General features: G+C 55.9%; 1 protein-coding gene across 5 annotated transcripts in view; it reads left to right on the top strand.

Annotated features, from left to right (window-relative positions):
• Positions 1-22,513, top strand: part of LOC140915469 (uncharacterized) — a 47,757-nt gene that overhangs the window by 9,563 nt on the left and 15,681 nt on the right. The window contains exons 1-3 of one of the 5 annotated variants that reach the window (XM_073355069.1): positions 1,298-5,670; positions 6,374-6,491; positions 17,800-18,062. In XM_073355069.1, the coding sequence (XP_073211170.1) occupies positions 4,254-5,594 (1,341 nt within the window). In that variant the 5' untranslated portion in view covers positions 1,298-4,253 and the 3' untranslated portion in view covers positions 5,595-5,670; positions 6,374-6,491; positions 17,800-18,062. Of the gene's footprint in view, positions 1-1,297; positions 5,671-6,373; positions 6,492-17,799; positions 18,063-22,513 lie in introns of those variants that run through there. The other 4 variants (XR_012160178.2, XM_073355068.1, XM_073355067.1 and 1 more) reach the window with 4 other exon arrangements.

The following is a 22,513-nucleotide window of genomic DNA, read 5'->3' as shown; positions in this document are numbered from 1 at the left end:
TGGCCCAATCCTCCAATTTGTCTAGGTCCCTCTGTATCCTATCCCTACCCTCCAGCCTATCTACCTCTCCTCCCAGTTTAGTGTCATCTGCAAACTTGCTGAGGGTGCAATCCACACCATCCTCCAGATCATTTATGAAGATATTGAACAAAACCGGCCCCAGGACCGACCCTTGGGGCACTCCACTTGATACCGGCTGCCAACTAGACATGGAGCCATTGATCACTACCCGTTGAGCCCGACAATCTAGCCAGCTTTCTATCCACCTTATAGTCCATTCATCCAGCCCATACTTCTTTAACTTGCTGGCAAGAATACTGTGGGAGACCGTGTCAAAAGCTTTGCTAAAGTCAAGGAACAACATGTCCACTGCTTTCCCTTCATCCACAGAGCCAGTTATCTCGTCACAGAAGGCAATTAGATTAGTCAGGCATGACTTGCCCTTGGTGAATCCATGCTGACTGTTCCTGATCACTTTCCTCTCCTCTAAGGGCTTCAGAATTGACTCCTTGAGGACCTGCTCCATGATTTTTCCAGGGACTGAGGTGAGGCTGACTGGCCTGTAGTTCCCAGGATCCTCCTTCTTCCCTTTTTTAAAGATGGGCACTACATTAGCCTTTTTCCAGTCGTCCGGGACTCCCCCGATTGCCATGAGTTTTCAAAGATAATGGCCAATGGCTCTGCAATCACATCCGCCAACTCCTTTAGGACTCTCAGATGCAGCGCATCTGGCCCCATGGACTTGTGCTCATCCAGCTTTTCTAAATAGTCCTGAACCACTTCTTTCTCCACAGAGGTCTGGTCACCTCCTCCCCATGCTGTGCTGCCCAGTGCAGCAGTCTGGGAGCTGACCTTGTTCGTGAAGACAGAGGCAAAAAAAGCATTGAGTACATTAGCTTTTTCCACATCCTCTGTCACTAGGTTGCCTCCCTAATTCAGTAAGGGGCCCACACTTTCCTTGACTTTCTTCTTGTTGCTAACATACCTGAAGAAACCCTTCTTGTTACTCTTAACATCTCTTGCTAGCTGCAACTCCAGGTGTGATTTGGCCTTCCTGATTTCACTCCGGCATGCTCGAGCAATATTTTTATACTCATCCCTGGTCATTTGTCCAATCTTCCACTTCTTGTAAGCTTCTTTTTTGTATTTAAGATCAGCAAGAATTTCACTGTTAAGCCAAGCTGGTCGCCTGCCATATTTACTATTCTCTCTACACATCGGGATGGTTTGTCCCTGTAACCTCAATAAGGATTCTTTAAAATACAGCCAGCTCTCCTGGACTCCTTTCCCCCTCATGTTATTCTCCCAGGGGATCTTGCCCATCAGTTCCCTGAGGGAGTCAAAGTCTGCTTTTCTGAAGTCCAGGGTCTATATTCTGCTGCTCTTCTTTCTTTCTTGTGTCAGGATCCTGAACTCGACCATCTCATGGTCACTGCCTCCCAGGTTCCCATCTACTTTTGCTTCTCCTACTAATTCTTCCCGGTTTGTGAGCAGCAGGTCAAGAAGAGCTCTGCCCCTAGTTGGTTCCTCCAGCACTTGCACCAGGAAATTGTCCCCTACATTTTCCAAAAACTTCCTGGATTGTCTGTGCACCGCTGTATTGCTCTCCCAGCAGATATCAGGGTGATTGAAGTCTCCCATGAGAACCAGTAACTTCTGCGAGTTGCTAGAAGAAAGCCTCTTCCACCTCATCCCCCTGGTCCGGTGGTCTATAGTACACTCCCACCACGACATCACCCTTGTTGCTCACACTTCTAAACTTAATCCAGAGACTCTCAGGTTTTTCTGCAGTTTCATACTTGAGCTTTGAGCAGTCATACTGCTCTCTTGCAAACAGTGCAACTTCCCCACCTCTTCTGCCCTGCCTGTCCTTCCTGAACAGCTTATATCCATCCATGACAGTACTCCAGTCATGTGAGTTATCCCGCCAAGTCTGTTGTTCCAATCACATCATAATTCCTTGACTTTGCCAGGACTTCCAGTTCTCCCTGCTTGTTTCCCAGGCTTCTTGCCTTTGTGTATAGGCACTTGAGATAACTTGCTGATCGCCCCTCTTTCTCAGTATGAGGCAGGAGCCCTCCCCTCTCACGCACTCCTGCTTGTGCTTCCTCCCAATATCCCACTTCCCCACTTACCTCAGGGCTGTCTCCTTCCCTTTCTTACATTTGTTTTATATACATGTTTTTGCTTTTTATAGCTGCCTTCACTTCCCCACTAAACCAGATTGGTTTTTAACCAATATGGCCTTCTTCCTCAATTGTGGGATTGTGGCTTTTGGAGCACCTAGTAAAGTGTTCTTAAACAACTGCCAATTACCATTCATATTTTTCTGATTAAATTCTTCCTCTCAGCTGATTTGGCTCAGAAGCTTTGTGAACCTGGCCTTTTTAAAGCACAAAGTGTGTGTGTGTGTGTATATACACACCTCTTACTGATCTGGACTTTACTCTGTTTGCACTTTATAAATGTGATCAAATCATGATCATGTGTAGCTAAGTTACCATTAATTTTTAGTTCTTTGATCAGTCCCTTTATCTGTAACAACAAGATTTAATATTACGTCGTCTCATAGATTGTGAACACTTAAATGATTAGATGCTTGGAGGTCTGTTGATGGAGGCCACATTGCAGCCGCTGGGCCCGGAGCGCCCGACGCCGGCTCAGGCTTCCTTGGTGCGTAGTGCCCCGGAGCTATCGGGAGACCCAGCACCGGCAAAGCACCATAAACTGTTGGCCCCAGAGCACCAGGTGAGGCCCCGGCACCGATCATCTTCCCTTGTGCGGCCCCTGGCGCAGCCTAAAGGAAGACGGGGTCATTCCCCGCACAGGGGGCTGGTGCCTCCCAAGGCACTGAGCACCGACAAGAGCAGGAAGGACACGGTACCGGCGCTGACAAGCTCCACGGAGCCCAGACCTAAGTGAGCTCAGTGCGGACGATGGGCAAGTCACTCAGTGCAGCAGTCCCGGTCCCTGCACCAACATCAGACGGTGCCGGAAGCAACAGTATCCAGGCCTCCAGCATCCCCCCAGCTTAGACCAGAGAGTCCGGCACCGAGCCCGGTGCTGTCCCATGGGCTCCCGCCCCAGCCTGAGCCGGGGGCCCCTGCCACAGGAAATGGGGAGCAGGAGGACCAACCAGAGGGGGTCAAGCAGCAGCTAACCTCGTCTTCCCCCCATGAGGCAGTGGCAGGTACAGAGGTATCTGGCCCCCTGCCAATAGACCATAGAGCCCACCAGGAACTGCTGCACAGAGTTGCCCAAAATTTGGGATTGCAGGCTGAGGAGACGGTTGAGCAGGAGGACCCCATGGTGGACATTTTGAGCCCCGAAGGTCAATCCAGAATAGCGCTCCCGCTCATTAAAACCATTCAGTCCAACTATAAGACTATATGGTAGACTCCAGCGCTCCAACGGCTAAAGGAGTGGAGCGTAAATACTTTGCCCCATCTAAGGGCTATGAGTTCCTCTTCTGCCGCCCGAGTTCATGCTCCCTGGTGGTCTCAGCGGTGAACGAAAGGGAGTGCCATAGACAGCAGGCCCCAGCTCCTTAGGCCAGGGAGGCGAAACGCCTGGACCTTTTTGGCAGAAAGGTGTACTCATCGGGGGGCCTTCAGTTGAGGATTGTGAAACAGCAGGCCATCCTCAACCGGCACAATTTCAACTCCTGGGTGGCGGTGGGGAAGCTTAAGGACAGCCTCCCGCAAGGTTCCCAACAGGAGTTCACGGCCCTGGTGGACAAGGGCAAGGCAGTAGCCAAGACCTCTCTCCAGGCCTCCCTGGATTCGGCAGACGCGGCGGCTAGAACAATCACGTCAGGGTGGTCATGAGGTGCTCGGCATGGCTCCAGGAGTCAGGCCTGCCCCCTGAAGTCCAGAATACACTCCAGGACCTTCCCTTGGAAGGGTCCGGCCTCTTCTCTGACCAGACAGACGCGAGGCTGCATAGTCTCAAGGACTCACGGGCTACGCTTAAGTCGCTGGGTATGCACACCCCAGCGACCGAGAGAAAGCCCTTTAAGCCGCAGCCTCCCCCTCAACGCTAGTACCAGCCTCGCCGAAGGCATGAGCCTTACCGTAGGCGAGGCAGGGATAACAGGCGCCGGTGTAACAATAATGCGCCGGGCAGAATCAAGGCCAGCACAAACCCCTGCCGGGCACTAAGCCAGGCTTTTGAAGGTGCACTCGAGGACAGCACACCAGACCAGTCACCGGATCCGTCCCTTTGTTTCCTGAACCGCCTGTCCTGTTTCTCCCATGCATGGTCCACCATTACGTCAGACCATTGGGTCTTACGCATGGTGCGGAACGGGTACTCGCTGCAGTTCGCCTCCCTCCTCCTCTCCCACCCCCTTCCCCGTCCCTCTTCAGGGACCCCTCTCACGATCATCTCCTAGAGGAGGAGGTCCGCTCGCTGCTACGGGCTGGGGCAGTAGAGGCAGTGCCTCTCAGCCTAAGGGGGAAGGGGTCCCGGTACTTCCTCATCCCCAAGGCCAAAGGGGGCCTTCGCCCCACGGTAGACCTGCGCGGGCTAAACAAATTCCTGTCAAGGCTCGGTTCCTCATGGTCTCTCTGAGCACCATCATCCCTTCCTTGGATCTGGGGGACTGGTACGCTGCCCTCGACATGAAGGACGCATACTTTCATATCACCATTTTCCCAGCACGTCGGCAGTTCCTACGCTTCACCGTGGGCCGAGAACATTATCAGTTTGCGGTTCTCCCATTCAGTCTAGCTGCGGCCACAAGGGTGTTCACGAAGTGCATGGCGGTGGTGGCGGCCTTCTTACAGAGGCAGAGAATCTGGGTGTACCTGTACCTCGACGACTGGCTCCTGGCGGGCCAATCCGAGGCGGAGGTGCAGGGCCATGTGGAGGTGGTTCTCGGGGGCTCGGTGTTTCCCCACCCAATGGTGGGGCGGTTCCTTAAAGGGTTGGAGAGGGTGTTCCCATACTCCCGCCCCCCAGTCCCTCCATGGAACCTTAATCTGGTCCTTTCTAAACTCATGGGACCCCCTTTCGAGCCCCTCGCTATCTGTTCCCTCCTCCACCTTTCCTGGAAGGTGGCGTTTCTGGTTGCTGTTACCTCGGCCAGAAGGGTGTCCGAACTGAGGGCCCTCACCTCTGAGCCACCATACACAGTATTTCACAAGGACAAGGTGCAGCTCCGGCCACACCCCAAGTTCCTCCCTAAGGTGGTGTCCCAATTGCATCTGGGCCAGGACATTTGTCTGGCGGTGTTCTTCCCGAAACCCCATACAGACCCGAGTCACTGCAGCTTGCACACGTTGGATGTGCGTCGAGCGCTGGCGTTCTACTTAGAGCGCACCAAGCCCTTTCGCAAATCCGCGCAGCTGTCTGTGGCCGAGAGGTTAAAAGGCCTCCCAGTGTCGGCACAGCGGATTTCGTCTTGGATTACAAGCTGCATCCGGGCGTGCTATGGGCTCGCAGGTGTTCCGGCCCTGGCCGTCACGGTCCACTCGACCAGGGCGCAGGCAACTTCCACGGTGTTCCTGGCACAGGTCCCGATCCAGGAGATCTGCAGAGCAGCCACCTGGTCTTCGGTGCACACCTTCACGACCCACTACGCGGTCAATTAGCAGGCCAAAGAGGACGCAGCGGTTGGCAGAGCAGTCCTCCGAGCAGTTGTTCCGTGACTCCTCCCCTCCTCCAGAGGTAAGCTTGTGATTCACCTAATGTGGAATGGACGTGACCAAGCACTCGAAGAAGAAAAAACAGTTATTTACCTTCTCGTAACTGTTGTTCTTCGAGATGTGTTGTTCACATCCATTCCACCCCCACACACACACCCCTCTGTTGGCGTCACCGGCAAGAAGGAACTGGAGGGGGTAGGGCCGGTGGGGGTATCTATGCGGGGCACAGTGGTGCCACTCGGGGGGTCCCAACAGAGGCCGCTAAGGGAAAAAGTTTCCAACGCTCATGCACGCCGCGCGCGCACCTAATGTGGAATGGACGAGAACTGCACCTCTTGAAGAAGAACAGTTACGAGAAAGTGAGTAACCGTTTTTTCTTTACGCAACACACAGTCAACTTGTGGAATTGGCCAGGGGATGTTGCTCAGGCCAAACAAATAACGGGGCCAAAAAAAGTACTGAGTAAGTTCCCGGAGGAACAGTCCATCCTGTCTCTTCCCCCCCCCGCTCCTTCTCCTGCTGGTCACAGCTCACCTTCCCTAATCACTCTCGTTACAGTGTGTATGGTAACACCCATTGTTTCGTGTTCTCTGTGTCTATAAATCTCCCCACTGTATTTTCCACTGAATGCATCCGATGAAGTGAGCTGTAGCTCACGAAAGCTTATGCTCAAATAAATTGGTTAGTCTCTAAGGTGCCACAAGTCCTCCTTTTCTTTTTGTCAGCAGACAGGATACTGGGCTAGATAGCCCACTGGTCTGACCCAGTGTCAGAGGATTGGTGCAATGGCCCCAGCTTAACAGTATCGAGGAGAAACCCCTTCTGTGTGCCAGACCCGCTAGGGTAAGTCTCCCAGCTTCATCACTTCCTTAGACTGGACCTCTGGGCCTACAGCCCCCCTGCTCCATCCCGTGAGCTCCCGGCAGCGAGTCCCACCGAGACAGACCCTGCTAGAGACTGGTCCATGCACTTCCGCAAGCATTTGCAGTGACATTCACACAGCATTATCAAAACAGCAGGCAGCCTTGGGTAGCCCAGAGGAAGGAAGGGTAAAGCACAGTCCCATCTGGCCAGCCCAGAGCCCAGCCAAGCTGCACTGAACCCCTCATTTCAAGCTCCATCTCTGTCTGACCTGTGCTCCGACTGCTTCCCGCAGCCCACATTTCACACCCTGGTGCCCCCAGTCCTCCGCTTCTCAGCCCAGAACGAAGCAAGCCCCATCCCTCTGGGGCCTTAGTTGCTAGGTGTCAGTGTCCAGGCCATTGGATCTGCCATTGTCTCCTCAGATGCTCCCCTGATACGGGGACGAAGGCCCAGCCCATTGAGCACCATTCACACTTGTGTCTTAGCCTGTCCTAAAAGCAAACAGACACCTCCCCCACACTGAGTAACAATGTAGCATATAGGGGAAACTGAGGCATGCACTGGCTCCATAGAGATATTACAAACGATTCCCACTTGGTCACATCCAGTATGGCCCTCTTATCTCAGTAAGCAATATGATCCTCCCCGCCCATTTCTCACCACCCGTCCCCCTTCCCAGCTCAACCCTGTGCAAGCCAACACAGCTCGCAGGGCAGCTCAGCTCAGCCCCCCCTTTGCTGGGCAGTTCTGTGGTGTCAGGTGCATCCATTCAGGAATCAGATTGCTGCACCCCCAACTCTAAGCACTGTGCTTTGTCCCTCCCTGGGTGCCAGCCCAGCCCCTGCACCGCTCCCGAGGGGACTCTGGCCTCGGGTCTGAAGCCCCATTGCCACATGGACCAGCCGGCCTCCTTCCAGCACAACCAGGAATGCAGGTTGGCTCCTGTGTCTCCCCTGCACAAGGAGGTGTGGACAGAACTGGCCATGGACAGGAGCCTGGGGGGGAGAGGCGCTTTTGGCGGCTCAGTGAGGGCGCTGGGTTTCCCGGCTGGGAGCAGACACTGATGCCAGGACACTAGGCATACCAAGCATGGGCTAGGGCTTCTGCTGCATGAGACAAATTCAACACCCCCCCCCCCCCCACACACACACACACACACACGCCCTCCCCAGGGCCTGTGACCATTCAGCCATTCAGCAGCATAAGCCAACCCAGCTCCACAGGAGGGAAATCTAGGGCCCAGCTAGTGACAAATCCCATGGCACCAGCTACGTGGGATAAAACCCCAATGGAACCCCCCAGGACAGGTTCTTTGAACAACCTGCTGTGGGCCCAGGGATCCCAGCATGAGCGGCCACTGAGCAGGACCGAGCCAGTTCCCCCTCTCATTGAGGAAGGGGCCTGCTCCGCCCACTGGTCCAGTGCAGAACAGAACGGTCAACTCCAGCCACCTCGACACCTACAGCAGCAAACAGCGCGACACTGCCCAGCACCGGCGAGTCAGCAATGAACCCAAACGGAAACCCAATTCACCCCTTTCCATCCTTGCTGCTCGGGAGCAAACTAGCTCCAGGGATGCTCCCACTGACAGGCCAGCAGGTGCCCCCAGTCGACGGGGCCCTGGGAAGAACAAGCTGGATCCTGCCCAGAAGGAGACAGTCACAGTGACCTGCCACAGTACTGGGTGTCAAGTTAGTGTAAGCAAGGGACGGTCCCGCTATTGTAGGGAACTTTCCTGGCTTATACATGATCCCAGGGAAATGGACTAGCGAAAGGATCTGAGTCCTCACTCCCCCTTCCTTTACCCAGAGCCCTGCCTGATCTCAAGGGCTCCCCTTCCACTCTTCTGTGTGGCAGAGTCCTCGTAACCCCGACAAGGCTGGACCCAGGATTCCTGGGGGGCTCAACCCCCAACCTTGCCGTGGTCACTTAGGGCAGGGGCTAGGGTGTCCCCACTCCAGAGTGCTCTCTCTGCACTGGACACTTCCCTGACCCACTGATCATTACCTACAGTTCAAAGCAAATACAATTTATTAAACAGCAACTAACTAAAAAAGGAAAAAATGGGAAAGGTTGAAGGAAAACCCATCACCCTGCTCTGTGGGCTCAGTGGAACCATGTAACGAAGTGGGACTGTTCTTAATGTTTCCTCTGAATAGTGTGGGGGTGCCTCAGTTTCCCCTAGGTAGTTCTTAAGTATCTAGGTGGTGGGGTAAGGGTGTATGATCACTGCAGAGCCCTAGAGGGCAGGTGTGTGCAGGAGTCTGGACACAGAAAAGGAGTACTTGTGGCACCTTAGAGACTAACCAATTTATTTGTCTCTGGAGTGCCACAAGTACTCCTTTTCTTTTTGCGAATACAGACTAACAGGGCTGCTACTCTGAAACCTGGACACAGAGAATGGCCGACACCCTGTTTCCTGGCAACTGATGGCCTGGGCCCTTCCCCCTGCAAGGTGAGAGCTAAAGGGTTGGAGAACAAAGGAACCAGGTGACCTCCTGGCCTGGGAAAGGGGAAAGCCCAGGGGAGGAGGGGCTGGAGGGAGTTTCAGTTTGGGGCTGGCTGGAGATATGGAGTGAAGGGCAGACGTGATGGTCTGGCTCACTGCCCCCAAAATGGACCCAGCTGAGGGGTCCGGTTCTCTGCACCTACAAGCTCTGTGTTAGACCATGTTCCTGTGGTCGAATAAACCTTCTGTGTTACTGGCTGGCTGAGAGTCCCGTCTGACTGTGGAGTTGGGGGGCAGGACCCTCTGGCTTCCCCAGGACCCCGCCTGGGTGGACTTGCTGTGGGAAGCGCACGGAGGGGCAGAGAAGGCTGAATGCTCCGAGGTCAGACCCAGGAAGGTGGAAGCTGGGTGAGCTGTGTGTCCTGCAGACAGGCTGCTCACAGAAAGGAGACTTCCCCAGAGTCCTGACTGGCTTCATGGGGAACAGTTCCCGAGCATCGCCCAGGGACTCCGTGACAAACCCCAAACAGCCGAGGCTGGAATGTCAGGGAGGTTCACGGTCTGTCCCTCACACAACCCAGGCCTCCTGCCCAGGCCCTGGCTGTGCTTCATGGATGCTGCAGGCTAGACACTTGCTAGGAGACAAGGGAGGCTGCTGAGAGCTGGCAGAATGCTTTCTGGGCACCAGAATGGCGCCAGCTGCAGGGGCTGCTGTGGGCAGAGGGAGGGAGTGGGGAGGAGTCAGAGCAAAGCTGCACACTTCCACAGAACGCAGGCAGCAGGAGGCTAATGTCACTGTCTTCACGTGACAGCTGGGGAAACTGAGGCATAGAGAGGGGAAAGCTTGCCTGGGCATCCTGCAGAGACAGCAGTGACTAGCCTCAAGGAGCTCGTTCCCTGCCTGCGTTAGCCTCTTGACCAGTCTCCCTGCAGTGTAGCATAGACTCGTCTGTGCACCCTGGAGGGTAGAGCTCCTGTTCCGAGGTGGGGCCAGCCACTCCCTCCTTTGCCCCCCAAGGTACTGGACAGATCCTGCTGAGGGGGCTAGTGCACTGGAGCAGCCCCAGCTGGTACCTCAGCTGAGAGGCGCCGCCTCTTCTCTTTCACCAGCACCTGCCCCACTAGTTCTTCGCATCATGATTTGCTCTGAGTCTCAGCTGCACAAATTAGATGCTGCAGCAGCTTTAATCTGACCAGTCAGGGTTCCTGGCTGCGGGACAGATGGGCCCAAGTTAATCTAAGCCTCAGGAACCAGCTGCCCAGCCCTCCAGCCTGCTCTGCATGATTATGTGTGGGTGCTTCCTATTATCCTCCGGCAGCCACTTCCGGACCCGGGAGCTGGGGGGGCCAGAGCCAGAGGGCTGGGGGAAGGGCAGTCTGCGTCCATACAAACAGTGTCAGTGCGAGGCCGGCTCTGCAAGCCATACCTGGGACAGCCCCACAGAATTGCTGTCTGTGTGGGGCCAACAGGGGCCAGAGCATGCGGTCTGCCCGGCCTCCCCCAGGGACTGGGCGGGAACAACATTAGAGCCCACAGGGACCCTGTAGCACCAGCACTTGTCCTAGCCGACTTGCCCCATCCCAGGACCCATGGTCACATGCGCTGTGCCTGGTCCCAGGGGGCAGCTCCTGGCATCAGTGGGGCGGAGGGGCCAAGCACAGCCTGGGGAGGCCGGGCCACCCATGGAGGGAGTGCTCCTTGCTCGGCTGCACCTGCCCTGCACCGTGCCCCCGTCAAACACCCTCAGCTGCCGTGGGTATTTTCAGAAGCAAAGTGCTGTTTAACTGTGAACTGCAAAAGACCAGCCATGAAGGGAAATGGGGCAAGGGCCGATAGGGGAGTTAATTCCTGGAAGCACTCTCTCCCTCCCTGTGGATGAGCAAGGCACCACGGAGCCAGCTCTGACCATGGGGCCAAGGAGCAAGGCTCTTCCAGCTGCACAGAAGGAAGGGTGGAGGGCGTGCCATGCCAGTGCCATGCAGGGGAAGAGGCTGTGGGCTGCAAGCAGGGCCAGAAGTGTCAGCACAAGCCCCCCTGCCCCCTCTACGCCATCCCAAATGGCCTGGCTCCCTCTCCCACTGACCTTTCTCTGCCACTTAGGCCTGGGGCAGCCATGGCTCGGGCTTTGGCCGGGACCCAGTGGGGCTCACCAGCTGTGCAGGGACCGGACAGCACTTGGATTGCACTGGGGAGGCAGCTGGGACCCTGCACTCACCCCCAGGGCTCCCCAAGGGCCAGGCCACAGCAGAGGGAACATCCCCTCTCTGCCCCCTGCCCATCCATGCCCTAGCTTACCCTTTCCATGCCTGGGGATTGGCCCAGGGAAGATGCTTCTACAGGAGAGTGGGGAGGGGGAGTGGAGACCCTGCAGATGGGAATGTAAGACTGGGGGGCACTGGGGAAAGACCGTGAACAAGGAATGAATACAAATGTGGGATCAAAACACTCCAGAAACATGACCAGTCAGGAAAGCTGCAGGAGGGTGCCAGGTCCCTGGGCCAGGGGACTGGACCAGGTGATGGATGGTGCCAGGTCCCCGGGCCGGAGGGCTGCAGGGGGCCCAGTCCCTGGGCACAGCATCTGGGTAATGTCTATGGTGCACTCCCCCAGCTAGTGGCCCAGGCAGGATCCAGGCTCGGTACTGGGTGGGGGCTCTGCTGTGCCCAGGGTGAGCTCTTTTGGAACGACGCTAGAGAAGACGCTGTGGTGGGTTTTCAGTGCTGATGCTGCAGTGGCCTGGAGGCAGCCCCACCCAGGCTCCTGCCTCCAACAGAGGCTGGGGCAAGGATGGTGCCAGGAGCTCTGTAACAAGCAGCCCATGGGAAGTTTGCTTCCAGCTGGCTGGTCAATGGGTGGCCCAGGCCTGGCAGGATGGGCCCTATCTCGCTCCAGGGCAGCGGTGCATTGCTAGAAGGCAGGCCTCAGCCAGTCTGGCCCTGCAGAACGGCTCTGAGCCATGGCCTCTCTGTGCTTGGCAGGGGAAGCCGGCCAAGAACATCGCAGACCCCAGGAGAACCTTGCCATGGAGCCCCCCAGCTAACAGCTCAGTGGCCATGCTGTGCGTGGCGGGCGCGGAGGTCCAGTATCTGGTGCTGCCCATCATCTACTGCACGGTGTGTGTCCTGAGCCCGGGCAGGCCCTCTGCAGCTGCCTGGACAGCAGGGCCCAGGCACTGCCCGGCTGTGTCTTCATCTACACCCTAATCCTCATCGACCTGCTCTTTGCATTGTCACTGCCACTGCAGACCATGTACCACGCCCACCGCAATGACTTGCTGTCATGGGGTCCCCAGGCGATGCTCTGGATCTGCTCCCACGAAGCCAGGCAGGACTCTGGGGAAGTCACTCTGGGCGCAGCCTGTCTGCAGGACACACAGCTCACCCGGCTTCCACCTTCCTGGGTCTGACCTCGGAGCATTCAGCCTCCTCTGCCCCTCCGTGCGCTTCCCACAGCGAGTCCACCCAGGCGGGGTCCTGGGGAAGCCAGAGGGTCCTGCCCCCAACTCCGCAGTCAGACGTGACGCTCAGCCAGCCAGTAACACGGAAGGTTTATTAGACGACAGGGACATGGTCTAACACAGAGCTTGTAGGTGCAGAGAACAGGACCCCTCAGCTGGGTCCATTCTGGGGGCAGTGAGCCAGACAACCCCGTCTGCCCTTCACTCCATGTCTCCAGCCAGCCCCAAACTGAAACTCCCTCCAGCCCCTCCTCCTCTGGGCTTTGTTCCTTTCCCTGGGCCAGGAGGTCACCTGATTCCTTTGTTCTCCAGCCCTTTAGCTCTCACCTTGCAGGGGGGAAGGGCCCAGGCCATCAGTTGCCAGGAGACAGAGTGTCGGCTATTTATGTACCTGGCCCTTTGCTCTGCAACAATTACACCCCCTGCCTTATCCCACCACCTAGAGACATAAGAACTGCCTAGATGTCAAGAATTATAAATCAGATGTCAAGAATTATAACATTCATAAACCAGTCGGAGAACACTTCAATCTCTCTGGTCACGCGATCACAGACATGAAGGTCGCTATCTTAAAACAAAAAAACTTCAAATCCAGACTCCAGCGAGAAACTGCTGAATTGGAATTCATTTGCAAATTGGATACTATTAATTTAGGCTTAAATAGAGACTTGGAGTGGCTAAGTCATTATGCAAGGTAGCCTGTTTCCTCTTGTTTTTTCCTACCCCCCCCCCAGATGTTCTGGTTTAACTTGGATTTTAACTTGAAGAGTGGTCAGTTTGGATGAGCTATTACCAGCAGGAGAGTGAGTTTGTGTGTGTATGGGGGTGGGGGGGATGTGAGAACCTGGATTTGTGCAGGAAATAGCCCAGCTTGATTGTCATGCACATTGTGTAAAGAGTTGTCACTTTGAATGGGCTATCACCAGCAGGAGAGTGAATTTGTGTGGGGGGGTGGAGGGTGAGAAAACCTGGATTTGTGCTGGAAATCACTTTAGATAAGCTATTACCAGCAGGACAGTGGGGTGGGAATAGGTATTGTTTCATATTCTCTGTGTATATATAAAGCCTGCTGCAGTTTCCACGATATGCATCTGAGGAAGTGAGCTGTAGCTCACGAAAGCTTATGCTCTAATAAATTGGTTAGTCTCTAAGGTGCCACAAGTCATAGAATCATAGAATCATAGAATATCAGGGTTGGAAGGGACCCCAGAAGGTCATCTAGTCCAACCCCCTGCTCAAAGCAGGACCAATTCCCAGTTAAATCATCCCAGCCAGGGCTTTGTCAAGCCTGACCTTAAAAACCTCTACGGAAGGAGATTCTACCACCTCCCTAGGTAACGCATTCCAGTGTTTCACCACCCTCTTAGTGAAAAAGTTTTTCCTAATATCCAATCTAAACCTCCCCCACTGCAACTTGAGACCATTACTCCTCGTTCTGTCATCTGCTACCATTGAGAACAGTCTAGAGCCATCCTCTTTGGAACCCCCTTTCAGGTAGTTGAAAGCAGCTATCAAATCCCCCCTCATTCTTCTCTTCTGCAGGCTAAACAATCCCAGCTCCCTCAGCCTCTCCTCATAACTCATGTGTTCCAGTCCCCTAATCATTTTTGTTGCCCTTCGCTGGACTCTCTCCAATTTATCCACATCCTTCTTGAAGTGTGGGGCCCAAAACTGGACACAATACTCCAGATGAGGCCTCACCAATGTCGAATAGAGGGGAACGATCACGTCCCTCGATCTGTTCGCTATGCCCCTACTTATACATCCCAAAATGCCATTGGCCTTCTTGGCAACAAGGGCACACTGCTGACTCATATCCAGCTTCTCGTCCACTGTCACCCCTAGGTCCTTTTCTGCAGAACTGCTGCCTAGCCATTCGGTCCCTAGTCTGTAGCTGTGCATTGGGTTCTTCCGTCCTAAGTGCAGGACCCTGCACTTATCCTTATTGAACCTCATCAGATTCCTTTTGGCCCAATCTTCCAATTGGTCTAGGTCCTTCTGTATCCTATCCCTCCCCTCCAGCGTATCTACCACTCCTCCCAGTTTAGTATCATCCGCAAATTTGCTGAGAGTGCAATCCACACCATCCTCCAGATCATTTATGAAGATATTGAATAAAACCGGCCCCAGGACTGACCCTTGGGGCACTCCACTTGATACCGGCTGCCAACTAGACATGGAGCCATTGATCACTACCCGTTGAGCCCGACAATTTAGCCAGCTTTCTACCCACCTTATAGTGCATTCATCCAGCCCATACTTCCTTAACTTGCTGACAAGAATACTATGGGAGACCGTGTCAAAAGCTTTGCTAAAGTCAAGAAACAATACATCCACTGCTTTCCCTTCATCCACAGAACCAGTAATCTCATCATAAAAGGCGATTAGATTAGTCAGGCATGACCTTCCCTTGGTGAATCCATGCTGGCTGTTCCTGATCACTTTCCTCTCATGCAAGTGCTTCAGGATTGATTCTTTGAGGACCTGCTCCATGATTTTTCCAGGGACTGAGGTGAGGCTGACTGGCCTGTAGTTCCCAGGATCTTCCTTCTTCCCTTTTTTAAAGATTGGCACTACATTAGCCTTTTTCCAGTCATCCGGGACTTCCCCGGTTCGCCACGAGTTTTCAAAGATAATGGCCAGTGGCTCTGCAATCACAGCCGCCAATTCCTTCAGCACTCTCGGATGCAACTCGTCCGGCCCCATGGACTTGTGCACGTCCAGCTTTTCTAAATAGTCCCTAACCGCCTCTATCTCCACAGAGGGCTGGCCATCTCTTCCGCATTTTGTGATGCCCAGCGCAGCAGTCTGGGAGCTGACCTTGTTAGTGAAAACAGAGGCAAAAAAAGCATTGAGTACATTAGCTTTTTCCACATCCTCTGTCACTAGGTTGCCTCCCTCATTCAGTAAGGGGCCCACACATTCCTTGGCTTTCTTCTTGTTGCCAACATACCTGAAGAAACCCTTCTTGTTACTCTTGACATCTCTGGCTAGCTGCAGCTCCAGGTGCGATTTGGCCCTCCTGATAACATTCCTACATGCCCGAGCAATATTTTTATACTCTTCCCTGGTCATATGTCCAACCTTCCACTTCTTGTAAGCTTCTTTTTTATGTTTAAGATCCGCTAGGATTTCACCATTAAGCCAAGTTGGTCGCCTGCCATATTTACTATTCTTTCGACTCATCGGGATGGTTTGTCCCTGTAACCTCAACAGGGATTCCTTGAAATACAGCCAGCTCTCCTGGACTCCTTTCCCCTTCAAGTTAGTCCCCCAGGGGATCCTGGCCATCCGTTCCCTGAGGGAGTCGAAGTCTGCTTTCCTGAAGTCCAGGGTCCGTATCCTGCTGCTTACCTTTGTTCCCTGCGTCAGGATCCTGAACTCAACCAACTCATGGTCACTGCCTCCCAGATTCCCATCCACTTTTGCTTCCCCCACTAATTCTACCCGGTTTGTGAGCAGCAGGTCAAGAAAAGCACCCCCCCTAGTTGGCTCCTCTAGCACTTGCGCCAGGAAATTGTCCCCTACGCTTTCCAAAAACTTCCGGGATTGTCTATGCACCGCTGTATTGCTCTCCCAGCAGATATCAGGAAAATTAAAGTCACCCATGAGAATCAGGGCATGCGATCTAGTAGCTTCCGTGAGCTGCCGGAAGAAAGCCTCATCCACCTCATCCCCCTGGTCCGGTGGTCTATAGCAGACTCCCACCACTACATCACTCTTGTTGCACACACTTCTAAACTTAATCCAGAGACACTCAGGTTTTTCTGCAGTTTCGTACCGGACCTCTGAGCAGTCATACTGCTCCCTTACATACAGTGCTACTCCCCCACCTTTTCTGCCCTGCCTGTCCTTCCTGAACAGTTTATAACCATCCATGACAGTACTCCAGTCATATGAGTTATCCCACCAAGTCTCTGTTATTCCGATCACGTCATAGTTCCTTGACATCACCAGGACCTCCAGTTCTCCCTGCTTGTTTCCAAGGCTTTGTGCATTTGTATATAAGCACTTGAGATAACCTGTTGATCGCCCCTCATTGCCAGTATGAGGCAGGAGCCCTCCCCTCACAGACATTCCTGCCTGTGCTTCCTCCCGGTATCCCGCTTTCCCACTTAGCTCAGGGCTTTGGTCTCCTTCCCCCGGTGAACCTAGTTTAAAGCCCTCCTCACTAGGTTAGCCAGCCTGCTGGCAAAGATGCTCTTCCCTCTCTTCGTAAGATGGAGCCCGTCTCTACCCAGCACTCCTCCTTCATGGAACACCATCCCATGGTCAAAGAAACCAAAGCCTTCTCTCCGACACCATCTGCGTAGCCATTCGTTGACTTCCACGATTCGACGCTCCCTACCTAGGCCTTTTCCTTCCACGGGGAGGATGGACGAGAACACCACTTGCGCCTCCAACTCCTTTATTCTTCTTCCTAGAGCCACATAGTCCGCAGTGATCCGCTCAAGGTCATTCTTGGCAGTATCATTGGTGCCCACGTGGAGAAGCAGGAAGGGGTAGCGATCCGAGGGCTTGATGAGTCTCGGCAGTCTCTCCGTCACATCACGAATCTTAGCCCCTGGCAAGCAGCAGACTTCTCGGTTTTCCCGGTCAGGGCGGCAGATAGATGACTCAGTCCCCCGGAGGAGAGAGTCCCCGACCACCACCACCCGCCTTCTCCTCTTGGGGGTGGTGGTCGTGGAACCCCCAACCTCAGGACAGCGCATCTCATGCCTTCCAACCAGCGGAGTCTCCTTCTGCTTTCTCGCCCCAGACATATCATCTGGTCCACTCTCCGCAACGGTACCTGTGGAGAGAACATGAAAGCGGTTAGTTACCTGTGTCTGTGTTACTGGAACCCGGACATTCCGCTTACCTCTTCTGGAGGTCACATGTTGCCAAGCTTCTTCACTGGTCTCTTGGCTCCTCTGTGCAACCTGCTCTATATCTGTAGAGCTTTGTGCCCCTAGAAGCCTATCCTGAGTTTCGTCCAGGAAATCCTCAGTTTCCCGTATGCAACGCAGGGTTGTTATCTGTTGCTCCAGACCTTCAATCTTCTCTTCCAATATGGAGACCAGCTTGCACTTTGTACAGACAAAGTCGCTTCTGTCCTGTGGAAGAAAGACAAACATGGCACATCCAGTGCAGGTCACAACAGCTGAACCCCCCCCTTCCATATCACCTTCCTACTATGAGCTTCCTCAGAGCGGTTTGCAAGACGTAAGCCTCACTGGGCTCCCTCCAGGCGAACTCCCAGGCAAACTCCTGCTGTGTGCTGCTCTGCTGTCCCCGCTGCTCAGCTGGTTCTCCGCCGCTCAGCTGGTTCGCGAAGCTCTGGCTATTTTTAAACAGCCAGGCTTCCCTGTCGCAAACAAGTCCTCCTTTTCTTTTTAAGAACTGCCTAGGGGAAACTGAAGCACCCCCACACTATTCAGAGGAAACATTAAGAACAGCCCCACTTCGTCACACCTGCCTTTCGAGGATGGCCTGTGCAAAGCCACCAATGCCCTCTTCCTGGCCAACACATGCAGCTGCACCCTCTTGCTGGTCTGCATATGCCTGGAACGCTACCTGGCCGTGCTGCACCCTGCCCACTTACCTGCAGCCCAGAGGCTGCTGGGCCGGGTGGCTCTGTCCCTCGCCATCTGGCCACTGATTGGGGTCAGGCTGTTGACTGTCTTCTCGTCTGGCTCCGTGACCAACCGCTTCCCAGATGCATGCACAGACGGCATGGGAAACTTCCCTGCCCGCGTATGGAGCAGGAAGCTGGCAGCCACGGCCCTGGCTTCCGCCGCACTGGGCTTCTTCCTCTTCCTCATCATCCTGGCCTGCTACATGGCCATCGTCTGGCGCATCCTCAACCTGAGCAACTCCTCGGCCAGGGCCCGGGCCCTGAAACAACGTTCCCTCTGCTCCATCCTGCTGGTGCCTGGCCTCTTGGCCCTCTGCTTCCTGCCCTTCCACCTCGTCCATGCCCTGCACACCTTGGGCAGATGGACGTCATCCCAGCGCCCAGGCTCCCGGGCTCCCGCGCTTCACCGGCACCGCTCAGCGTGCGGGCATGGCCCTCGCCAGCCTCAACTGCTTCCTCAACCCGCTGCTCTAGGACTTCAGCATGGGGAGTGTCCAGTGGCGGCTGCCCTGCCAGAGCAGAGCCTCCATGGGCCTCGGGGCTGGGCTGCAGCCAGGCAGGGAATGCGATGCAGCAGCCCAGACCGGGAGGTCCCCTCTGCTGGCACGGCTTGGCCCGCTGAGGGTTCTGGGGTGGCAGAGGGGCTTAATAGCTTCCCAGAGAACCATCTGGCATGAGTGGGAGAAGACTGAGGCTCGCCAGGGCCCCGCTCCACCGAGCACAGGGGCAAGCAGACAGGCAAGAGGCCAGTGACGGCAGTTAGGGCCGCAGGGAGGCCGAGCACAGGAGGACCAGCTCACATGAGGGGGGTTTTAGCAGCTGTGCCAACAGGGCTCCGTGTGTGCAGCGCTGGGGGGCTGGGCTGGGCCTGCAGCCCCACCTCCCCACCCAGCACCCACAGAGCACTGCTGAGTAAGATTCTTCTTCCTGCTCACTGGCTCCCGGCTGCCTCCTGCTCAGGGCCGGGGGGGGAGGGGAGTCACTTGGCACCTCCCTCACACCAGGCCGGCCTGGGCAAGTCCTCTGCTCTTTCCAGGAGCAGCAGTGACGGACGCGGGCACAGAAGGCAGGGGGCACAGGGGCTGCAGCACAATGGGCAGCCAGACATGCAGGGCAGGGCATGCCCTCCGGGGTATGCTTGGTGCCCAGCATGGGACAGCCTAGCCCTGCCTTGGGTGCCCAGGGGCAGGGGCTTCCTTCCCTGGGGCAATGGAGCACCGACCCTCCTTGCTGCTGACCCCACTGTCTGTGCAAGGCTGCAGTTCCCGTGGCTTGCAGAGCTGCCTCCCCAAGACAGGCTCTAGCTCAGCCAGGTGCACGTCAGACAAGCCCTGAGCCTTGCCCTGCCCCAGGTGTGGCGCTGAGGTGATCTGCTGGCGTCGCTTGTGGGGCAAGTGGGCCTTGGCACTGCAGTCTGCTTCTATGGCTGCATATTCCAGCCAGGCAAGAGCAGGAGCCAGGCAGATGCTGGCCCTGGCCAGGTCAGGGCAGTGCTCTTTCCCCATGCCACAGCCTAGCACCCCGACAGCAGCAAGCCGGTCTCGGCTGGCAAGGGGCATCTCCCAGGAGCTGCCAGCTCCAGGGCAAGGGGAAGGCCAGCCCGGCCCTGCCAGTTGCCTTGTAGCCCCTCGCTATTCTGGTGGGGTGAGTCCTTGTTTGGTTGCTGGGCAGTGGGCAAAGACAGGGTCACAGCGCCCCAGGGCTGGCCCTCTGTGGCCGTGCAGTGCAGACTGCTCTCCCAACCCAGGGCTGGGGGGAGCTGGGACCATTCCTCAGCCCTTCGTGAACATTCACCAGCTCATCCCCCAGGCCCAGCACTCTCATTTTACAGGTGGGGAAACTGAGACAGCGAAAGGGGAAGGAGCTGGTGCAGCGCACGGGGGCAATGAGATTGGGGCACAGGACTTCCTGTCTATCAGGACCCTGCTGTCACCCTGGAGCACACCCAGACACAGCCCCCGCCATCCCTGCCCCCCAGCAGCCCTGGTTAAATCCCACCCTGTCATGGAGTCCCTGGGCGATGCTCTGGAACTGCTCCCCATGAAGCCAGTCAGGACTCTGGGGAAGTCGCCTTTCTGTGAGCAGCCTGTCTGCAGGACACACAGCTCACCCGGCTCCACCTTCCTGGGCCTGACCTCAGAGCATTCAGCCTCCTCTGCCCCTCTGTGCGCTTCCCACAGCGAGTCTGCCCAGGTGGGGTCCTGGGGGAGCCAGAGGGTCCTGCCCCCCAACTCCGCAGTCAGACGGGACTCTCAGCCAGCCAGTAAAACAGAAGGTTTATTAGACGACAGGGACATGGTCTAACACAGAGCTTGTAGGTGCAGAGAACCGGACCCCTCAGCTGTGTCCATTTTGGGGGGGCCGTGAGCCAGACAACCACGTCTGCCCTTCACTCCATGTCCCAGCCAGCCCCAAACTGAAACTCTCTCCGGCCCCTCCTCCTCTGTCCCTTTCCCAGGCCAGGAGGGCACCGGATTCCTTTGTTCTCCAACCCTTTAGCTCTCACCTTGCAGGGGGGAAGGGCCCAGGCCATCAGTGGCCAGGAAACAGGGTCTCGGCCATTCTCTGTGTCCCGATCCCTACACACACCTGCCCTCTAGGGCTCTGCAAGGATCATACACCCTTATCCCACCACCTAGATACTTAAGAACTGCCTAGGGGAAACTGAGGCACCCCCACACTATTCAGAGGAACCATTAAGAACAGTCCCACTTCGTCACACCCCTATTCTCTCAGGGGTTCAGCTTGCAGGGATCTGCAGACAGAGAGCGGAGTCAGCTGTGCTGGATGTGAGGAAGTGGGAATGTTCTTAATGTTTCCTCTGAATACTGTGTGAGTGCCTCAGTTTCCCCTATGCCTTTCTTAAGTATCTAGGTGGTGGGATAAGGGGGTGTGATTGTTGCAGAGCAGAGGGCCAGTGTGATGGTGTCTGCACAGAGAATGAACTGTCTCCTGGCAACTGGTGGCCTGGGCCCCTCCTCTGCAAAGGTGCCAACTGAAGGGGTTGGAGAACAAAAAGATGGGCTATCACCAGCAGGAGAGTGAATTTGTGTGGGAGGGTGAGAAAACCTGGATTTGTGCTGGAAATGGCCCACCTGATGATCACTTTAGATAAGCTATTACCAGCAGGACAGTGGCGTGGGCGGAGGTATTGTTTCATGATCTCTGTGTGTATATAATGTCTGCTGCAGTTTCCACGGTATGCATCCGATGAAGTGAGCTGTAGCTCACGAAAGCTCATGCTCAAATAAATTGGTTAGTCTCTAAGGTGCCTCAAGTACTCCTTTTCTTTTTGCGAATACAGACTAACACGGCTGTTACTCTGAAACCAAAAAGATCAGGCGGCCTCCTGGCCTGGGAAAGAGACAAAGGCCAGAGGAAGGGTGGGAGAGTTTCAGTTTGGAGCTGGCTGGGGAAATGGAGGGAGGGCCAGATGGGGCTCTAGCCTCCCTGCCCCACAAGATGGACCTGACTAAGGGGTCCTGTTTCCTGCACATGCAAGCTCTGTGTTAGACCATGTTCCTGTCGTCTAATAAACCTCCTGTGTTACTGACTGGCTGAGAGTCCCGTCTGACTGTGGAGTTGGGGGGCAGGACCCTCTGGCCCCCCCAGGACCCCTCCTGGGCGGACTTGCTGGGGGAAGCGCACGGAGGGGCAGAGGAGGCTGAATGCTCCGAGGTCAGACCCGGGAAGGTGGAAGCCGGGTGAGCTGCGTGTCCTGCAGACAGGCTGCTCCCAGAGAGGAGACTGCCCCAGAGTCCTGCCTGGCTTTATGGGGAGCAGTCCCAGAGCATCGCCCGGGGACTCCGTGACACTGGAGGCCCCAGAGGGTGCAGGTACAACGGCTCTAGGCTGGGGGGGCGCCAGGGCCAGGATCACCAGGCCCTGCCGGGACCTAGCCCTGAGGCCTGGACGAGTGCCTGGGAGGGAGCTGGTCTGGGTAGAGCAGTGGGAGGGGCCGGTGGAGCCTGTTGTGGGTCCAGGACTGACTTAGGGTTGGGCGACCCCGGGTGACCGCCCAGGGACACCATAGCCAAGGGGGTGCTGTCAGCGTAAAGACAGAAACTGCTCCCGGCTGGCAGGGGAGCGCCGCGGGGGGAGAGTGCCCAGATTTCTCCCTGCTTCCTCCCGGCGGAGGAACATGGGGTGGGGGGGGTGAGTGGTGATGCACAGATGCTGCTCGTCCCACCGCCAACATTCCTCTGTGCCCCCCAGGGGGCTGGGGGTGGGGAGGAGCAACACCAAGCGCTCTGGCCATCCAGCTCACTTTTCCCACCTGGGCTGGGCTGAGGCATCAGGAGCTGCTGCTCTCTGCCCTGCCCTTAGGCAGGGAAAGTGACCTGGCTGCAGGGAGCCCTGGCAGCGCGCCTCACTCCCCCCTCACAGCCCCCTAGGGGCGCGTGGGCTGGAGGAGCAGCGTTCGGGGGCGGGGGAGTGAGCAGCAATGCCAGCAGATCCATCTGTGCATCCAAGTCAC

The sequence above is a fragment of the Lepidochelys kempii genome, chromosome 8 (assembly GCF_965140285.1).
Source record: "Lepidochelys kempii isolate rLepKem1 chromosome 8, rLepKem1.hap1, whole genome shotgun sequence".
NCBI classification, from domain to species: domain Eukaryota; kingdom Metazoa; phylum Chordata; order Testudines; family Cheloniidae; genus Lepidochelys; species Lepidochelys kempii.
Note: the sequence above shows the minus strand (reverse complement) of the source record. Positions and strands in the feature narration are given on the sequence as shown.